The sequence below is a fragment of the Plectropomus leopardus genome, chromosome 15, assembly GCF_026936395.1.
Source record: "Plectropomus leopardus strain MGB_pleo_1.0 chromosome 15, ASM2693639v1, whole genome shotgun sequence".
NCBI classification, from domain to species: domain Eukaryota; kingdom Metazoa; phylum Chordata; class Actinopteri; order Perciformes; family Serranidae; genus Plectropomus; species Plectropomus leopardus.
The window spans coordinates 28,062,977-28,081,789 of record NC_142190.1 but is presented as its reverse complement, the minus strand read 5'-3'; the positions used below and the strand labels follow the sequence as shown (position 1 = coordinate 28,081,789).

Genomic DNA, 18,813 nt, shown 5'->3' with positions numbered 1-18,813 from the left:
TAGCCCCGACTGCTATCCCCTTCTATTAGCCATCAATTTCCTTTTGGGTTGTAATAATGTGCAAAATGTTTTCTTCAATTGTCTGGGGCAGAAGCACTTATGGTTAGTGAACTTAACAGCTAAGTGTTTCATGCTGTCAGCTCGTTGTAATTCCCTGTTTTTCTCTCTGAAGCGCAGCTGAAAATAATTTCACCCACAGAGCATCTTCAATTAGCCACAGGGGAGAGATCACATTCTGCCACAGCGATAGCTTCTCAAGTGCTTAAAGTCTGAGTCATTTTCTCAGCTAATGCAATTCCACAGATTACAGAACATCTCAGTCACTATTCAAATTAAAGAAAACGTTAGTGTTCTGCCGGGGCGGGTCAGAGTGTCTGCACCCGGCCTTTCAAGGAGAAAAGAGCAATATGTTCTCTGTTATTTAGTGTCTCTGAAAGACAGAAAGACAGAGAAATAGACGGATAGATAGCCGGCGAATGAAACTGACTTCCGCTGTTTCTTCTCCAGATCATGGTTGCGGCTCTGCAGGCCCTCCAGGTGAAGCTTGGTGTCCTGCAGCTCTGCCGTCAGTTTCTGGCATTTCTTCTTCAACTGCTGCACAGAGCGCTGCACATCCTCATTATCTGTCTGCAAATCAGCCAGCTGCAGTGTGCACACAAACAAACACACACGTTTTTATTATTCAGCCATGAGGTTCAATATATATCATTATTATATTTACAGAACTAGCTGGCCACAAGTGTGCAGCAGCCAAACATTAACCCTTTGATTTCTTTTGAAAACATGTGGGAAAAGGGCAATGAGCAACTTTGGAGAAAATGTTTCGCATATTGCAAGATTTCATTTTTATTTTTTTATTTTTAAGGGAAAAAGGAAAAATGTCCTGAAAGCCATATTTATAATTATCCTAATTATATTTAGAAATTATGTTACAGAATTATTATATTTTTTCAGCACTTTTTTCAGGAAATTTCCTTGTTTTTTGTTTGTTTGTTTTTTTTTACTTAGCTTTTTTCTTTTTTGTTTTTGTTTATTTTCAGATGGTTTTCTTGTAACTTCTTACTATTTTTTTGGTAATTTTTGGATCATTTCTTGTTATTTAACTCATTGCCTTCTTCCCATGTTTTTTGAAAGAAACCAAGCCAGTTTACTCAGGTTTTACATTGTTCAAATAATCTTGAATGGCTTGGTAATTCAATATTATAAAAAGTTCCTTGCCCTTCTTTCAACATGTCGTTTGCTCTGCTGCTCCGTCTCCAGCTTCTCATCAAACTCTTGCTGGAGTTTCTTTTTGGTGAAGTCCATTTCACGAATGGCTCGGTTGTATTTTATCCGCCACTCGCCTCCTGCAAGAAAAGACACACAATTCAGAAAATGTCTGTGTGACATTTTGGGTGTCTCCTGCCTTTAATGCGGGTCTACCACAGATGGAAAAAAAGCTCAGAAATGATGGATGCTGTGGATTACAGGGTGTGCTGTACTTACTGCGATGGCTATCATATTCAAGCACTGAAATAATATAATCTTTCAGGAAATAAAACGCCTTTCATCAAATCCCGGCCGTATGAGGTCAAAAAATTGGACAGGAAGCTACAAAGCAGACTCTGCATTTCAGCTCTAATCTTGGATAAACCTGAGGTAAGAATTCTGAGCACACCACAATAGTAGTTAAAGAAGGACATGTCTAAGTGGCACTTTCCACAGTTCTCTAGCCGACCCTAATTCTGGAGCTGTCAGAGGCTATCAGAAGTATAACAGCGGCCGGGCAGATATTCAGGTTCAGGTTCATTTCCAAGCCTTATCATTTTAGAGGCTGTCCATTTCTCCTTCACATACCAACACCAGCTCCTCCATCAGTACTGCTCATTAGCATATATATAGCATAATGACAACTTGCAGGGCCACCGGCTCTGATCCCAACGATTATTTTCTCATTCATCTAAGAATTCTGATATGCTCCGTAATGGCTTGTCTGCTGAGGTGGGTTGAAGGGGGGTGTGGGAATGCAGAAAAAAGTAAAAAAAAAAAAAAGTCTCACGGACAATGTGCTCTCTGCTGGAGCTCTCTCTCCCAGCAGGTGGGGACCAATCAGCATCAGGCATTAGTTGTACGCCTGGGAGCGAACATCTTAATCCCCTGGCGGTAAATCCCAAACTTGGAAAATATACTTAATAGCATTATGTGACCAAGTCTAGCTGCCATGTCTCCCGCTGAAACAGTCAAACAACGGCACTAATTCCTGCAGCCACAGTTGGTGTAAGGAAGATTTTTCAAACTGTGCACATAATGTTGGTATGAGCAGTTCAGTAAATGATGCTGCTGACCTGAGCTGACATGCCGATTAGGCAGGTCTCTGCAAGCCGCTGCAAATGTCACGGAGGCCAGTTAATTGGGGAGGAGAAAACAAATATTTAAAAACACTGATGACAAAGATTGTGATTACAAAAAGAGAGAAAAGTCCTCTAAGTGTTTTATCTTCTGTAATTTTGTGTGTAGAATTTAAAATTAGTCTCTGAGTGTGGATTTTGTTTACGCATTATAGGGGGTTGGGGTGGAGGGACACATGACACTGTGGTAGCATCTGGCATCCTCTACGCAGTCATCTGCTGGTGCTGTGGAAGCACTGAGAGGGACAGCAAAAGACTGAACAAGCTTAGTCCTGGACTGTCCCCTAGAGACCACCGAGGAGGTGGGTGAAAGGAAGACGTTAACCAAGCTGACATCTATCATGGACAACACCTCTCATCCCCTTCATGAGACTGTGCGTGCACTGAGCAGCTCGTTTAGCAGCAGACTGCTGCACCCACAGTGCAAGGGGGAACGCTACCGCAGGTCCTTCATCCCATCAGCTGTCAGATTCTTTAACAGCACGACTTAATGTAGCACTGTTATGTCTGCTGTATTACTCATTACTTCCCTACCTCATTTACACTTTTTTTGTATCTCTGCTTACATGGCTTAGTATTTATATTGCTAAGTATTTTTAATGCTACACACCATGTGTGTATTTTACAACTCTGTGCACAATTATCCTGCGCAGCGATCAGTATGTATATGCCCATTTATCCATATAACTCTCATATATATGTACAAGTGAAAAGTGTATATCCTGTAAATAGTTTTGTGTGTATAGCCCTGCCCATTTAGTACTTTATATTATTTTGTTATATTTGTATATTTCTAAATTCTCATAGGTATAAACACATTTTATATTTTTAGCTTAATTTTATAAGTGTCCTACTGTCACTTTCTCCTTCCTATCTGTACTGCTTGAGCTGCTGTGACAAGTGAATTTGGGATCAATAAAGTTTTATCTTATCTTATCTTATGAAATGGGGGGTCAGTCAGAAAGTGGTCTAATGCCAATTTGCACCACAAGTTCACACTTACTCAAACTTACATGAGATGAGACCTGATGTAAGATTTGACTGTAGCCTCTGCTCCCGTTCACATTGATAACTGCCAGGGTTTGCGCTGAAATGGCTGTACGCCCAGTTTTTGGTCTTATGTTCATTTTCCTAAATAAGGATCTCTGCATGTGCAAATGACAACTAGCAGTTTCTCGCATGACTAACCGGCATCTTCATCATCGTCCATCTCCCCATTGAGCTCTGATGTTTTCATGAGCCGAGCCTCCATCACCTCCATCTCCTGTGATTCTAATTGTTTCTTTACGGCATCATATTTAGCCTGTAATGTACAGATTCAAACACAAATCACAAAAAAGAGCTCGTTGGTCACATTAAAATCTGAATTTTTTAAAATATTATGATGTGTTTATATCAGTTTGTGTAAGTGCCTGTAGCTCCTTCATGTCCTTCTCCAGGCGGAGTCTCTCTGAAGTCTCAGTCTCCAGCAACTGCGACGCTGACTCACTGGTGCTTCTCTCATCCGCCAGTTCTGCCAACAAGTCTGAGATCTGGACACACACACACACACACACACACACACACACACACACACACACACACACACACACACACAGGGTGTCAAAACAAAAAAAATGACAAAATACTTGCCACCGTTCTTGTACAAGTAATCAGATCTTTAACTGGAATGAAAGAATTTAACTCAAATACAGTCCCCACAGCATGCACTGCCACAGGCAAGGGGACCCACCCTGCTCTCCAATCGATCCGTGTTCAGCCTCAGCTCATTGCGCTCTTTCTCCACCCTCTCCAGCTTCGATTTCTGCTGCTGGATCTCCTCCTGGAGCACAGAATGCAGCTATATTGGTTATTTGTAATGTTACAGGTGCAACTGTGAAATATTAAGGATTACAAGAGCAAAATTAAAAATTAATAAAAGGAAGTTCTATGCTGCCGTGGTAGGTATTGCATCTTTAAAGAGGATTAGAGTCTAACTTAGAGGAATCTGTCGGTTAGGGCTGTATCACACAGAAAGGCCTCCTTACGTCTTTGCCTCGCATCTGTTCCTCAGTGAGCTGGACTTTAATAAGCGGCTGCACTGTGGTGAGGAGCTTCCACCACGGCCAGTCCTTCACGCCACGGTTCTTCTTGATGTTCTTCTGGATGCAGCGGATTGCTAGATCCTGAAGCTGAAACACACACACACACACACACACACACACACACGAGCAGTCACCAAACAAGAATGTGGACATTTATTACAGTGTAAACAAACAGGAATCTGCAGTTTGAGTCAATTGTAGTGCAATATTAATATATAAGTGCTTCAATAAGTGCTTCATAATTAAGACAGCATAAATAATAAAAACTCCACTGCAGCAATATGTCCAATAACATGGTGTAAAATGCACTATGTGGAAACAGATGGCTGTGAGTGGGAATGCACAGACATTACAGGGTGGCAGTGTCCAGAGGTCCAGAAAAAAAATGAGACAAACATAAAAAACTAGAATTATCACCTCTTGGTTGTATGACTCTGCACACCAACTCAAAAATAGCACATATGGTTTGCATTGTGTTGCATTTTTGACTTATCATTAGATTTCAGAGTGGTCTTGTTTTAGTTTTCCGATGTGATTTCATGCACTTCCACATACTTTGCACTTATACCTATTTAAATTCAATAGTTTGTTTTATTGGCATTCTACCTGTTTAATATGACATCATCTCCTTTATTAGCGTCATATCTGCTTATACATATGATTATTTCTTTTACTCTTAATTCTTATCTGCTTATATAAGCTTAATTCTCTTATCTACATTTTAATTATTTATTTACTAAATGGTATTTTTGAACATGCACCCTCATATGTTCTTGTACGCCATGTTGTTTATTATTTGTGCTCTAATATTTTTTAATGTTCTTCATTTTGGTTATGTCATATAAGGGAGGTGGGGGAGGAGCTTCATGGGTTTCTGATATCTGATTTTATTCTATAAACCTTTTTATCTGGGAAGCTTGAGAGCTGCAATATAAATAAAATATTTTAACTTATTGTATTTTATAGTGTGTTTTTAAATTGTACTGTAGCTTTCTTTCTTTTTAAATATTTATTAGTATCTTTCATTGATTCTCATTTGTTTTTATCTCTGTTGTCTTTTTCACCTCTTAGAGCTTGCACATAAGGAAGTCCTAGGTAGCCGTATTGCCTGTCTGTGCATGTACAAATGGCAAAATAAATAAATAAACTTCTTGAAATAAAAATGTCTGTAAAACAATACAATCAGCACAATTAAACCCCTTATGTTCCTGAGATAACACATGGCCAGGAGTGTTTTTGCAGAGTATTATGATGTCACTGTGGAGTGGACCTTTGACCTTTTGGATATAAAATGTCATCCCTTTACCACTGTATCCAATTAGGCATTTGTGTGAAATTCTGTCATAATTAGCATATGACCTCCTGAGTTACAGCCAAAAACATGTTTTGTAAGGTGTTACAGGTGAGGAGGTGGTTGTGCCCATTTTCTCGTGTGTGTTCTTTTTTTGTGTGTGCCTCTCCAGGTGCCACCCTCCTCTCATCCTCACTGTGCAGAGTGTTTGAGCACACCTTTACTTAATCTGCTCATGCAGCATGCAGTTCATAAGGACTGAAGAAGGCAAATGTCAGTGATTGTGAGACCAGTGTGGCAGTGTGAGTGCTGTGAGTTGGACTGAAGACTGAGGACAACAGCTATAGTGCCCTGTAAGCGGCGATCAAAATTTGAATTTTACTTTCTTTGCTTTTAAAGACAGTAGCCTTTTGCTCAGTTTTTTTAAAACCTGCTTTTAAATCACTACTTTTGTTTGTGCATTCACTTCCATTTCCCTTTTTCCCTTTTATTTATTCAATGTTACCTCCCTCATCCCCTGAGGCTAATCAAGGAATGTAACATGAGGTCAGAATGTCCCTGACCTTTGGTCTTCCACCAGCAAATTCAAATTAGTTCATCCTTGAGTCCAATTAAGCCCAGTATACAATGTGCAAGTTTGGGCTGTCCCAGATGAAAAATGAACATCGTTAAAGAAATGTGGTGATAACTTTAGTTGTGGCTCAAAAACGGCAATTCAACATTGCGCAGTGAAAGAGGTTCAAACATGGCTGTTGGTCTTTCAACCAAAGACAGCCTGGAATAAAATTATGACAGTGTCAGAAAATTTGGGTTGATCATTTCACTGTGTGACTGCTGTTACGACCTACATCTACTAACCGACCAATAGAAATGCAGTATGAAATGACGCACCGATCAGTGTGACACTGCTGCAAATACTTACTTTGAGCTATTGTTTCAAAACTGGCATGCCAAGTTGGCCTCTTTTCCTCAGTGGCCACATTGTCCTCCTCCTCAGATTTTCTTTCAACAAATATAAATGCCACTATGGCGAGGGCTCAATTTGTTTGTTTACATTTTTCACTTACCACTACAGTGATGCAGATGAATGACTCACACTGACGTTTCGTTCTTACATATGACGTCATTGGTCATCGCACAGTCTGCATACATCAAACTTGATGTCGTACCTAAGTTCATCAAAATCTGTGTTGCACAGTTTAGCTGCACTAAACATATAAGATTGCAAAAATCTCACAGTCTGCAGGAGGCTTCAGGCTATTGTGGCAAATTTGAAGTAATGCCCTAAAGCTGTTTTGGAGATATTGCTTTCAAGAGGATGTGACAGACTGGGTCAAATTAACTTTGACCTTTGATCACCACATTCTAATCAGTTCATCCTTGACTCGAAAAAGACGTTTGTGCCAAATTTTTTTAAAAATCCCTCAAGGTCCTCTTAAGATACTGCGTTCATTAGAATGACACAGATGCAATGTCACAGTGACCTATGACTAATAAAATCTAATCAATTCATTGTTGAGTTCAAGTGGATGTTTGTGCCATATTAGGAAAAATTTCATCAAAGTGTTTTGACATATTATTTAAAATGATAGCATTTTCAAGAATGGGAGAAAACAGAATGCCTCAAGCCACGGCTGTCTTAGGCACAGAGGCATAAAAATCTTAATTACTCACTGGAATAAATGCTTGACAGAACTCGTCTACTGTTACCATATCATGAACAATATTTGAAGAAAACCCACTCCTCTCTCATTCTTGTTTAAATTGCCTTTGTATGGGCTCGCAGCTAACCCAGGACTTTGCAGCCTCCTCCAGAGAGTGTCTGCAGACTGTGTTCCAAGGCTGCAAGCTAATTTTTGATTAATTAAATCAAACATGTTGGCAGCTAATTCCAAGTATTACACGATTTCCATGCTGCTTATGCATGAGGCTCTCCAGCAGCAGCAGATTAGGGGCAAACCCAATTAAAGCGACGCAATTCTCAGCATCAGGTACATTTTGCCCTGAAGGTACTCTCTATGACCAATTAGGATTTGTCACACAGTGAAAGCCTTAACATGGAGCAAAAAGCAGCAAATCTCTGACAGAAGATTTAAACAGGTCTCACTTGTCATATTTAGTCGAAAATGAATAGAAAACAAACAAACAATTATGCCGCTTGAACACCGTGGATAAACATTTTGGTATTCATGTCACATTAAGAGGGTGTGACAGCTGTAAGACAGTGTGATGTGAATTAGGTTTGTGAGCCAAGATTAAGACAAAAGCGTGTTTTCATTCTCTTCCGCAATGTTCTACATTTCCCTCAGAGTTAAAAATGTGTTTCAGTGTGTGCACGCACAGGATATGTGTGCAGGCATGTGTGTATATGTGAGGCACTTGAGTGCTGTGATATGTGACTGCTGCACCGCCTAATGTCAATTCGATCCCGCTTCTGAAGCAAACACTTAAGCTCTAAGTATTTCTACATCATGAAATAATGCCTTGCTCAAGGATTGCGGCTCTGATCACATGGGTGGCCTAATTAAACAGCAACCTCCATGGGTAAAAAAAAACTGATCTAACAGCAAAAACTGCAGTTCTTCTAATGGCCACTGGAGGCTGGCTCCAAAAGCAAGTCAGTCTTCATAGATCCCCACGTTAAAATGCTCAAATTTAAAGCAAAAATTACATTGTTCATAGCCTGGTACAAAAGGGGTTTTCTATTGCTATAGAGAGGGGTGAGTTTTTATATAACTCATCCATTTAATCCTATGAAGCCTGAGAAAATTAGTTTGATTTCTTTCAAAAACATGGGGAAAAGGTAATGAGCAACTTGGGAAGAAATGACGCAAAAATAAAAAAATTTTTTAAAAAAGTAAAAATTACAAAAAACCCTGAAAATTCAGAAGGGAAAAAAGAGGGGAACAAAAGTTTAAAAGAAAAGGGAAAAAAAAACATGTCCACAGCCAAAATGCCGAACTTGAGGCTTCAAAACTATAGTCAACAAACCAATGGGTAATGTCACTGTGGCTATATCCATTATTTTATACATCCTATGGGCTTCATCAATGGCCTGTTATTTGCCTGGCTAATGTCATTGTCATAATATCATCAAATTACATTTAAATCCTGAAATATACATTTAAAAGAACTATAATCCTAGCTGTTACTTAGAATGGCCTTCACAAATGTAATCCATGCACATACTACAAAGAAATGTGCCTGATATGGTGCTTATCCATGCCTTTACAGTGCCAGGCATTCATGATTCTTCAATATGGAAATATGTAACTGTGTGTGTTAGATATTCCATATACCTGTCTGATAAAGGCATATCATAAAATGCAGTGAGCGCTTTTGCGATGAGGGTATATGGTTAAAATTCATAGGCATGGTATTACTAGGCTAAAGTTAGCTTATACTGGCAGCTTTACACTGCTTTACTCATTTCAATGTAAATAACTAAATCCCCTCCAAAAAACAACAACAAAAAAAAAAAAAACTGTGTAGGGTACCTGAAGGACAAACCACCCAATGCGGTAAGTGCCTGCTGAGGCAAAATAACAGACTTTTAAAATGTCAGGTTGTCCCCTTGAGGAGACAGTTGAAAGAGGGGGGAAAAAAACAAGAAAAATTATGGCTTTGTCATTTAATGTCACATGGGCCTGGCACAGCTTCACAAGGTTAACATGCCAGGGAATATCAATCAAAGGCAACTTGTGACTTTCTGTCACATCCATATACATCAACCAGTGTCTGAGAGGTTTTACCAGAACTCATCTGCACTGCTCCAGAGACAAACTATCACCTTCTGTACCTGCAAAGACTAAATACTTCAAGGGATAACAGGGCAACAGCGAAGGCGCAAGTGAATGTTATTACACAATGATTACTCTAAGACTGACCGCAGTCTGTAAATCATGGAGAGAAGTGAAGATGGAAATCACTCCACAGCTCTGCTTCGGTTCCATTACTCTAGTGTCGACTAATTGAATCAGGAATAATATAAACAGAATGAGTTTCAGAGAGAAAAAATGCCTTTTCGGTAATAATTTCAAGACTGTATAGTGCACATGTAACAGATGAATGGTGATAAATGTAGCATACAGTCAATGCTTGGTGGAAAAAAATGGTAAAAAAACGGGAAGCAAACCAGGCACTGCTTCTTGCTTCTGATTTCTCTATTGTGCGCATTTACCATTTCGATATGACTCCTGACTGCAGGTACTAAGCTCGTAATTTGAAAAGCTTGGATTTATTTTCAAAAGGCTGCACATGAACTTGTCAAATCATTCCATTACTGAAAAGACTAGAGGTTGATAATGCATGACTGGACTATTCAATGCAGTGAATACCTGCACCAAGCTACTCCATCATTGACCCAGAGTAAGCCATGCACTGTATATTGTACTGCATCATGAGACATAGCTCAGCCTGAATTGCTTTTTTATACAGTTATCCTGTGTGATCTGTTATCCTTTGATGTTATGAAAAATTATTTTAACTGGAGTTCGAATAAAAAACTGTGTGGTGTTTTTTTTGAGCAAACTTGTATTGTCAGTTATAAATGCTATCACGGGCAGTGTTGGAAGTAAAGCATTACTGTAATTCCACTAATTTTGGTGGTAACTAGAAATGTAACCAATTACTTTTTAAAATAAATAATGCAAATAAATGATTGAAATTTAAATTGAACAAACAAACTTGCTGTTTTTGATCTTATAATTCTGTGATCCCTCTTTAAATTAAAATTTTTTTGCGGGTCCATGAACGCAGCACAGGCAGACTCGTCATTTGTTTTGTTTTTTCCCCTTAGCATAAGTTTGATGAGTTTGAGTTGCAGAGTGGATGATTTAACGGTTCATCCAATCACAACTGCTTGTATCAGGTCAATGGATGAGAGTAGAAGCCACTGCAGAGGCGAGTGAAAGTTTCACTTTCACTGCAGCTGGTGTTCTGCTGCTCCATCTGTGTTTAGAGCACACTCTGCGCTCTGAGAGTGTGGTGCAATGAATAACTGAATGGTATTTATATTCCAATCGAGCCCCTAATGAATGGTCCAGCTCCAAAAATATAAAAATCACTGCATGGCAGCAGATGTTTTAATCATGGTGGGCCGTGTGGGAAACCATCAGTGAAAAGAAGGTGGAAGGTGGACTATTGCATGCAATGTTTCTGTAAATTACTAAATTAACATTATTTAGAATGCCATAACAGGCATTAGTCACAGCACACAATGGGCAAAATTTCAAGCAATTTGAACTTGCTAATTTAACCTCCTTGAGATCAAGTACAAATTAGGCCTTTAGTTGTAAGTTGTAGTCTATGTGCAATATCTGAATTACTGTTAAACCTCAGTGAGTTTATGTTTTTGTAAATAACTTCATTAGACCTATGATAGAAAATCACTATCAAATATCTCAGAAAATTTTGTTTTTTTCACTCTGCCAAGAGTATAAAAAACTTTCTTGTGCGGGTTGATTTAAAGGACTGTCAAGGCTACAATAATAGGTCTATCAAAGCACATCTTTGTGTTTTATTGTTCTACAAGGCTACTTTCTTTTCATCATACTGATAATAGGTATTATCGTGGATAAAATTTGACAGTTGTCTTGTTCCAAACTGTGCCACATTAAAAAGACAATTGAACCAGATATTTCAAAGTACCTTGGAAGTTCCCTGTAAGTAACTACTTTGAAATGTAGTAATTGGTAAATTAACTAGCCACTGTAAGTAATTACTAAGATTCAATAACAAGCACAACACTATCCAAGGGAAACAAACTGTAATGTTCAGTACTTCTGAAGCTCACATGTTAACATGTTATGTCTCACTTGTTTAAGCCATACAAAAGCATACGTGTGAAATCAATACATCATGGACTCATGGGGAGTTATGTGCCAGACCATTTACGGGCCCTGTGGTGTTACTATAGCTGGACTTTGTTACCTTTGGACAGTACCAGGGTAGTTGTTTCCCCTTGTTCCTTGTTTTAGTTTATATTACATAACCAGCTGCTGGTAGTAGCATCAGATTTACCAAAAACATGACAGTCGCATCAGTCTTCATCTGAATCTCCAAATGCATTTGAGATGTTTGTGTTATTTTGTGCTCTGCTGCATAAGGGTTTGTGTCGGCCTGCCACGCTTAAAACGTCTGCCTCCATGTATTTTTATTTGTGCACCTTGGATCTGTTTTTTAGGAGCATTATTGATATATATCTATATACCATTCTGTTATTTGTTGCGCCACACTTGCTTTCACTCGCCACTGTAGCAGCTCCTCCTCTCATCCAACGATCTAATCTGCTCTGATGGGATCGACAGATCAATAATCCACCCCGAGACTCCAACTCCTAAAACTGCTGCTGGAAAAAAAAGAACTAATGACAAGTTCTGCCTACGCTGCATTCAGGGACATGCAAAAACATCAAAATTTAGAAGGGGCACAGTATTATCAATTAAAAGTGAGTATGAAAGTAAGGTGCATAATCATGTGCACAGTTTACATAAGCCTGTACACAGAGCATCCTATAGCCCTGACTTGATAGAATCTGTGGTGGCATTCAGTGTCACTCATAATTGCGTGTTACATCTTACCTCGCTAACTTGAGTTTAAGAGCAAAATCACACATTAAAGTGAAAAAGAAGTCTTATTTTTCTATTATAGCTACATTTGAAAGAGATGAGAAAGGGGGCACATGGAGGCAAAGGGAAGAACGTCTCTTGGCTAATGACTTTTGTAATTGCACAGTTGCCTAGCAATTTTGAATGGTTCCTCACTGTTGATTTACTCCACGTTCTAGCAGATTATGAAGCACCAGGCCTTTAGCCTGCTTCACTGTGTGAATAATGACCTTTGAACATAATAAAGAAAATGCACTGGCCTTCCTTGGTTCCCCATTTTCAACTAACATCCATTACTCAGACTCTCGTGGTAAAATATCAGAAGAGAGCTGGAAGTCCAGTAATATAAAAGGTCATATTGATTTACCTTATTGCAAAGATGACAATTTAATAGTTTTACTGGCATCATATACAAGATATCTACTCAGTAACCGCATGTCACACTGGATGGAGAGCAGCAATGTTGATTCTGTTTCTGCTGGTTCATCAGTAGCCAGCTGAGGCGGCACATTCACTTAAATAGTAATCACAGAGAGGGAGAAGGACTGCAGGGCTCCATATATCACAAGAGGACATGTATGAGGTCCGGAGAGATGGACCCATCACATTGTGGGAGAAAAATGGAAGATGGGTGGAGCAGATGCGTGTGTGAGTCAGCAGTATGTTTGATAGGGCTGCATTTAACAGGAGCTGTTTGATGAAATGCAACAGAAATGGATGTGACGCTATCAAATATCCCCGTGGGAGAGCTGCCTGGATGGATTACAGAACGGGAGGGAGGGTGTAAGGGCAATTGATTTAGAGAAGACATTTATAATTAGTTGAAGATTTACAGCAGAGCAGGTTGGATCTACCCAAAGAGCAGAGCAAACAGGCACTAAAATTAGCCCGGAACAAGGAACGCTCAACTCCTGGTGGACTCCAAGGCAACACGGCCTCTGGAGCTCACATTCCTCACCTACTTTATTTGAAAAACAGACCTAAGCAGCCGAATGGACCTTGGTACTCACTTTGTTTGCCTGCTATTACATTTTTGTCAGTGTAACTTGTGTCTTGCATTAGAGAATCCACTTCATTTTCTATCATTTAGATAATCTGCATGAAATGTGTGATCGATAGTTCAGTTTGGATGAATATACCTTTGGTGTTTTGAAAACTGAATTTCAGGAATTCTCTCATGTCGCTGTAGTATAGAGGCTAGTTGGAAAATATGTCAACGAAGAGAGAAAAGAAATTCCATTCTGATATACAGTATTCTTCTTATTGTAGATAATGTTACTTATTATCTGATGTGCCGAGACTAATACCATAACAGTTAACATTTTGAGTTCCATGACAATCCAGTGTTAATGTCTTATGTTTCTGTATATACATATGTTAGGCCATTAACCCTTTGAAACCTGGGATCGACATCAGTTTTCTTGTGCTGTGTCAGACGCCTTCCACAAGCTGTAAAAACCTTTGAAACCTGAGCAAATTGGTTTGATTTATTTCGAACACATGGGGGCAAAAGGCAATTGGCAACTTTAAATGCACCACAAATTGCAAGAAATTTGTAAAAGGTGAAAAGAAAATGGTTTTGATATTAGGAAATTGATCTGAAAATTAGTTTTATAAAAAGGTGGAAATTTACAAAATAAAAAGGAGAAATGTCCTGAAAATTATATTATAATCTTTATAATTATATCTTTTTGTACTGATTTTTATTTATTTTTATTTTTTTCACCGTTTTAGGGTCATTTTTCTGGTTTTGTGTTTTAGTTTTTGTTTAGATTTTTCTTTAAATTTGTGTAACTCTTGTAACTTTTTATTAACTTGCTTATTTCCGGGCCACGTCTTGTTGCACTGTTGTTTTTGAGAAAAAACAATTTGCTTGGGTTTCAAAGGGTTAATTGTTCTTTGGTTCTTTTTCTTAAAAAGACATAGATACAACTTTGATTTGAAGGGGAGCATTGATTGTAATAAACAAAAAAAAATACTGGGAAAGCCTTTTTGAGTGTAAGGAGGACTAATTTTTACCTAAAGATTTCATTTCCATTCAGATATTTTGAGGTAGGAGTTCAAGGAACTCCTTTGAAAATGACCATGCCAGTTATTCCTTCCCCAAAATTTAGCCTCATTTTGGAGCGTTATGAAACCCACTTACCAACAAGATTTGCATTATGATCCTGGGTTTTTGTTTATAGTGACCGGTTTTTAAATGTTTCATGTATTCATCCATTACATTTATATGCTGATTCATTGTGAAACTCATTTCCCCATGTGTCGTGTCTTGTCCTACTTCGTGCCTTTGTCTGTTTCCCGCCTGTTTTCTGACACATCTGCCCTCTATCAGCCTTGTTAGTCCCTCCCTGTTCCCAGAGTCTTCCCTGCACACCTGATATGTGTTAGTCTTGTTTGCGCCATCCAAGTGTTCCCTGCCACTCCTTCGTTGCCAGCCAATCTCTGTGTTTCCCTCCATTAGCCCATGTCCACCTCCCCCAGCTGTTTCTTGTTCTTGTGATTAGCTCCATGTATATATATACCTGTGTGGCTCCCTTTGTTCCTTGTCAGTTTTTCTGTTTTCATTGCCATGGTGTTGTTCCCTGCTCAGTCTGTCATGTTATGTTTTGTTTTTCGTCCCTGAGTTTATCCTTGTGTCCATCGTTTCATTCTTGTTGGTTTTTAGTTTACTTTTGTTTCTTTTTTCTTTTGTTTTGTTTTGTTCCCTGGTTTCTTGGGAGGATTTTTACCAGCATTAAAGCTCTTTTTTTTTTTTTTTAACAGCTGCTTGCCTACTGCTCTGTGTTTCGCTCCTCATTATACGCTAAAACATAATACTATGCCAATGTGGTTGGTAATAATTGATGCATTAGGTTGTCTGCTTTCACAACATACCACTACCTTCACATTAGTTTAAAAATATGCACTACAGCCTCTTAAAGTCCACCTCCAATTATTATCATGCAACAATTTTATCAGGGGTGGCCAGCAACTGCATTGGGTAAGCATGCTTCCCAGCCATGCATTATTGTAAAATATTTGCAGGACCGTGTTGTTGACAATGCAGTGGGTTGCATGACTTCATAAATGAGAGGAATATCTGCTTTTAATCGTGTAAATATAGTTGTTATGGCAACAAGCAGCTCTGCAGCAGCACTGCAGCAAAAATGTGTGAACACCACAGGCATGCAAGACCCAGCAGTCCAGCAAGGTAGCCTGCTCACACATGCAGTGTGGCCCAGATGTAAGAATCATTTTGGGTCTACAGGAAGATGTATTTATAAAATTCTTATAAATAATAATATTCATTTCCATATAATTTTTTAAGCCACAAGGAGCCACTGGAGAGGCGCTAAAGAGCCAAATGTGGCTCCTGAGCAGCAGGTTGCCTACCTCTGGCTTAGACTAACTTTAATTTAGGTATAAGCCGTTCTTCTCAGCGTGACCTCTTGCTTACCTTCCTCTTCTTGAAGGCTTGGCGCGCCAGGTAGCCTCTACAGGCAGCCTCAAACAGGGTGAGATTACGCTTGGTCTGCTCATCCCTTTGATCCTCCAGTTTAGCCAAGGTGCCAGCTCTGAAGAACAACTAGAGCAAAACACAAACAAACAAATTAACTTATTAGCAAAGGATAAATAATTGAGAGATTATGTAATGCTCTTTTTAGCCAGGGGGAAATTGGATTTGGAGACCCCGTTTTGTGTGAACCAAAAGAGCCAAAAAAAAAAAAACATAAACAGAACAGAGTTTAAAAGTAAATAAGTGCGCTGAAGCAGTAAATCAATAAGAGGCAGTGTAATCCACGGACAGCTGAGTCTTATCTAAGTGAGAGAGCTGTGATTAAGTTATTATCTCGGACAATCAGCCTTGTCTGTTTCTAATCTGGGCCAAAGGTAAAACAGGTAAACAGCCAATATAAAGCAGATCACGTCATGGCCTGTCTATGTACCTCAGAGGGATTAGGCACTGCCAATGCATTCTTGATGTAAAGGCGGTGAGCTATTAAAATAGACGAATCATGACTTTCTCTATCCAAGGTCTCTCTACGCAAGTCTCCATGCTTTATAAAATACAAGTTCCATATCTGATTTGTTTACCAAGCAGAAGCTGGAAACGATCGAGAATATTCCTTTAATATCCTCTCTAAGGAAAAAGCAATGGAAAGATGTTTTATTAACATTTTTATTTCTTTTGGGCTATCATATCAAAAATCAATGTTTATTTTCTTTTTTAAGAGGCCCTATATTTTTTTTAAATAAAGGTATCTATCAAATGATTGAGATAGTTGTTTATGGTCATGGTAAAACATGATGAAAAAAACAAAATTACAATCATTTACTGTTTTAATGCTCATAATATGCTAGTATACCAATATATATCTTTTTTTTTTGACCATGGTATTGTAGTAATACTAATCCTAGTATTTTTTTTTTTACCCATATTTACCTTTACAGTACTTTAAAAATGTATCGTAAATAATAATACTGATGTAATTTCTTTCAATTTATTTCAACAAATACATAATTGACAGCATTTAATCTATGATATTAGCAACAGTGAACATTTATTATGTTCTATTTCATTAAAAAAAATATTATTTTAGCATTACTAGCTTTGCCATAAAAGGCCAATTCAACCATTTGGCAGAACATTAAAAATAAAATCATACCTATAAAAATGTTTTTACTGCATATGAAATGGATGAATTCAAATGCATCATTTAACGACCATAAATGATCAGAGGTTCAGATAAATATTTTTTTTCATCATTTTTTATTGAAATTAGCTTAGCTTCACTACCTTTATCACCGAAGGCCAAACTATAAAATGTTGAAAAATATGCCTACCTTTGAAAATCCCACCACACAGAGCCCTCATGTCTGGTGAGATTTGTCTTGTTATTAACCTCCTGTGGGAGGCAAACTGAAAGGACAGACTATTTAAAGACAAAGCAACATCTAGTGGAATTTCTTAGCCTAACATACCTAAACTGAATGCTAGAGATAGCTCAACCAGGTTGAGTTAAATTCAGCACATTTTTTTATAAAGATATAGTGACTCAAAATGTGTTCTATCAAACAGATGAGCAGGACATTAACCGGACAATACTCTTTACATTGCTTTATGGAGCTGAGCAGAGGTTATCATCACCTTCATGTAGTACTTTGTCATGTATCTGCTGTTTTTTTCAGACACGTGGCTACCTCTAATAGCAGATCCTGTCAAAAGCTGCGGTTCCACAGCCGCAAGGTTATTTGGGGCTGCTGTAATTGGCATGCAAGTGAGACAGGTTGCTAGGATGCCACTGGAATGCTTTGTAAATGGCCAACTGTGCTTGTCTACTTCTGAGCCCATTTCACACTCCAAAGTGTGGCACCATGCGAAGCCACTGCCTCCAAACCATTCACGTGTCATGTGTTGTTTTTTTTTTTATAAAAAGAGGGGACCCTGTACAGCGCACATATCTGGGAGCACAAGTTCCACTCTTTTCTACATTATTGTTTCCTTTGATTTTGTCGTTGGCTGATGGCCATTTTCCGGCTGATAGGATTAGACCTCGGTGTGCCAGCCAGTGTTTACTGTGATTACTTGACAACGGTCATGGGGAAAAACAAAGAGGGCCATCAGTTGCGAGAATTTGCTCTAATGACCTGCAAAGAAAGGGAGAATTACGGTCACATCGCCGGGCAGGGTAGAGACATGCCTCTCGGGTAGCCACTGGCTGTAAGACTGAGAAGAAAGGGGGCCAGGCTTGGCAAGTCTCCAAAACAAGGATGACAAACAAACCTCAAAGAGGGACAGGTGTAATGAAAGATACACTTCCCCCCAGACAGCAAGTGTCTTTTTAAGGAAAAAAAACACACAAGGATGAAAGAAGCTACAGCTCTGTGCTCGGAGCTTTAAGAGGAGGGAAACTGGCAGAGGTTTATTCAATCATTTTAAAGCTGTTTATTTGTTTGAGATGCGGTGGCGTTACTTACCCTACTGAGACCCATGTGGTAGCTGCTTTTCTCCAAATCCAAGGACTCCAGTAGCTCCTCCACAGCCTGGGTAAAGGCACACATGTACACACACACACACACACACACACACACACACACACACACACACACTTAGTCTTTCAACTGCTGGATCCGGTGGGAACTTCTACTGACACTGCAACACTTCAGTAGTCCGCAGTTCCCCTAAGTTGCCATGCTGAACTAATGGTACAGTGCAGCTTCCTCCCCTCTCTTCTCACACCAGTCCCGGTTGGATTTTGTTTTAAAAGTAAGTCAGCGAGCACGGGAAAAGTTTGACTCCTAAGAACCTCCCAACCACAAACCAATTACAACTTGTCCCCTCCTCCCCCAAAATCCACCTGGCATATTCCACATGGTGGTCTGTTGCAGCTTCTGCAGAGGCGCGCCATCAGCCAGCCTGGAGCCTCTCCCTGTCCATCCACAAGCATGTATACTGTAGC

The 18,813-nt window shown here is 39.1% G+C and overlaps 1 protein-coding gene across 12 annotated transcripts in view; it reads right to left on the bottom strand.

The window, feature by feature from the left end:
* Positions 1-18,813, bottom strand: part of LOC121952334 (unconventional myosin-XVIIIa-like) — a 100,690-nt gene that overhangs the window by 32,418 nt on the left and 49,459 nt on the right. For all 12 annotated transcript variants that reach the window (XM_088088099.1, XM_088088100.1, XM_088088090.1 and 9 more), the window contains 8 exons: positions 18,332-18,397; positions 15,810-15,938; positions 4,415-4,558; positions 4,120-4,209; positions 3,800-3,919; positions 3,576-3,690; positions 1,219-1,346; positions 488-642 (listed from right to left, as the gene is read on the bottom strand). In XM_088088099.1, coding sequence (XP_087944225.1) covers positions 488-642; positions 1,219-1,346; positions 3,576-3,690; positions 3,800-3,919; positions 4,120-4,209; positions 4,415-4,558; positions 15,810-15,938; positions 18,332-18,397 — 947 coding nt within the window. The remainder of the gene's footprint in view (positions 1-487; positions 643-1,218; positions 1,347-3,575; positions 3,691-3,799; positions 3,920-4,119; positions 4,210-4,414; positions 4,559-15,809; positions 15,939-18,331; positions 18,398-18,813) is intronic.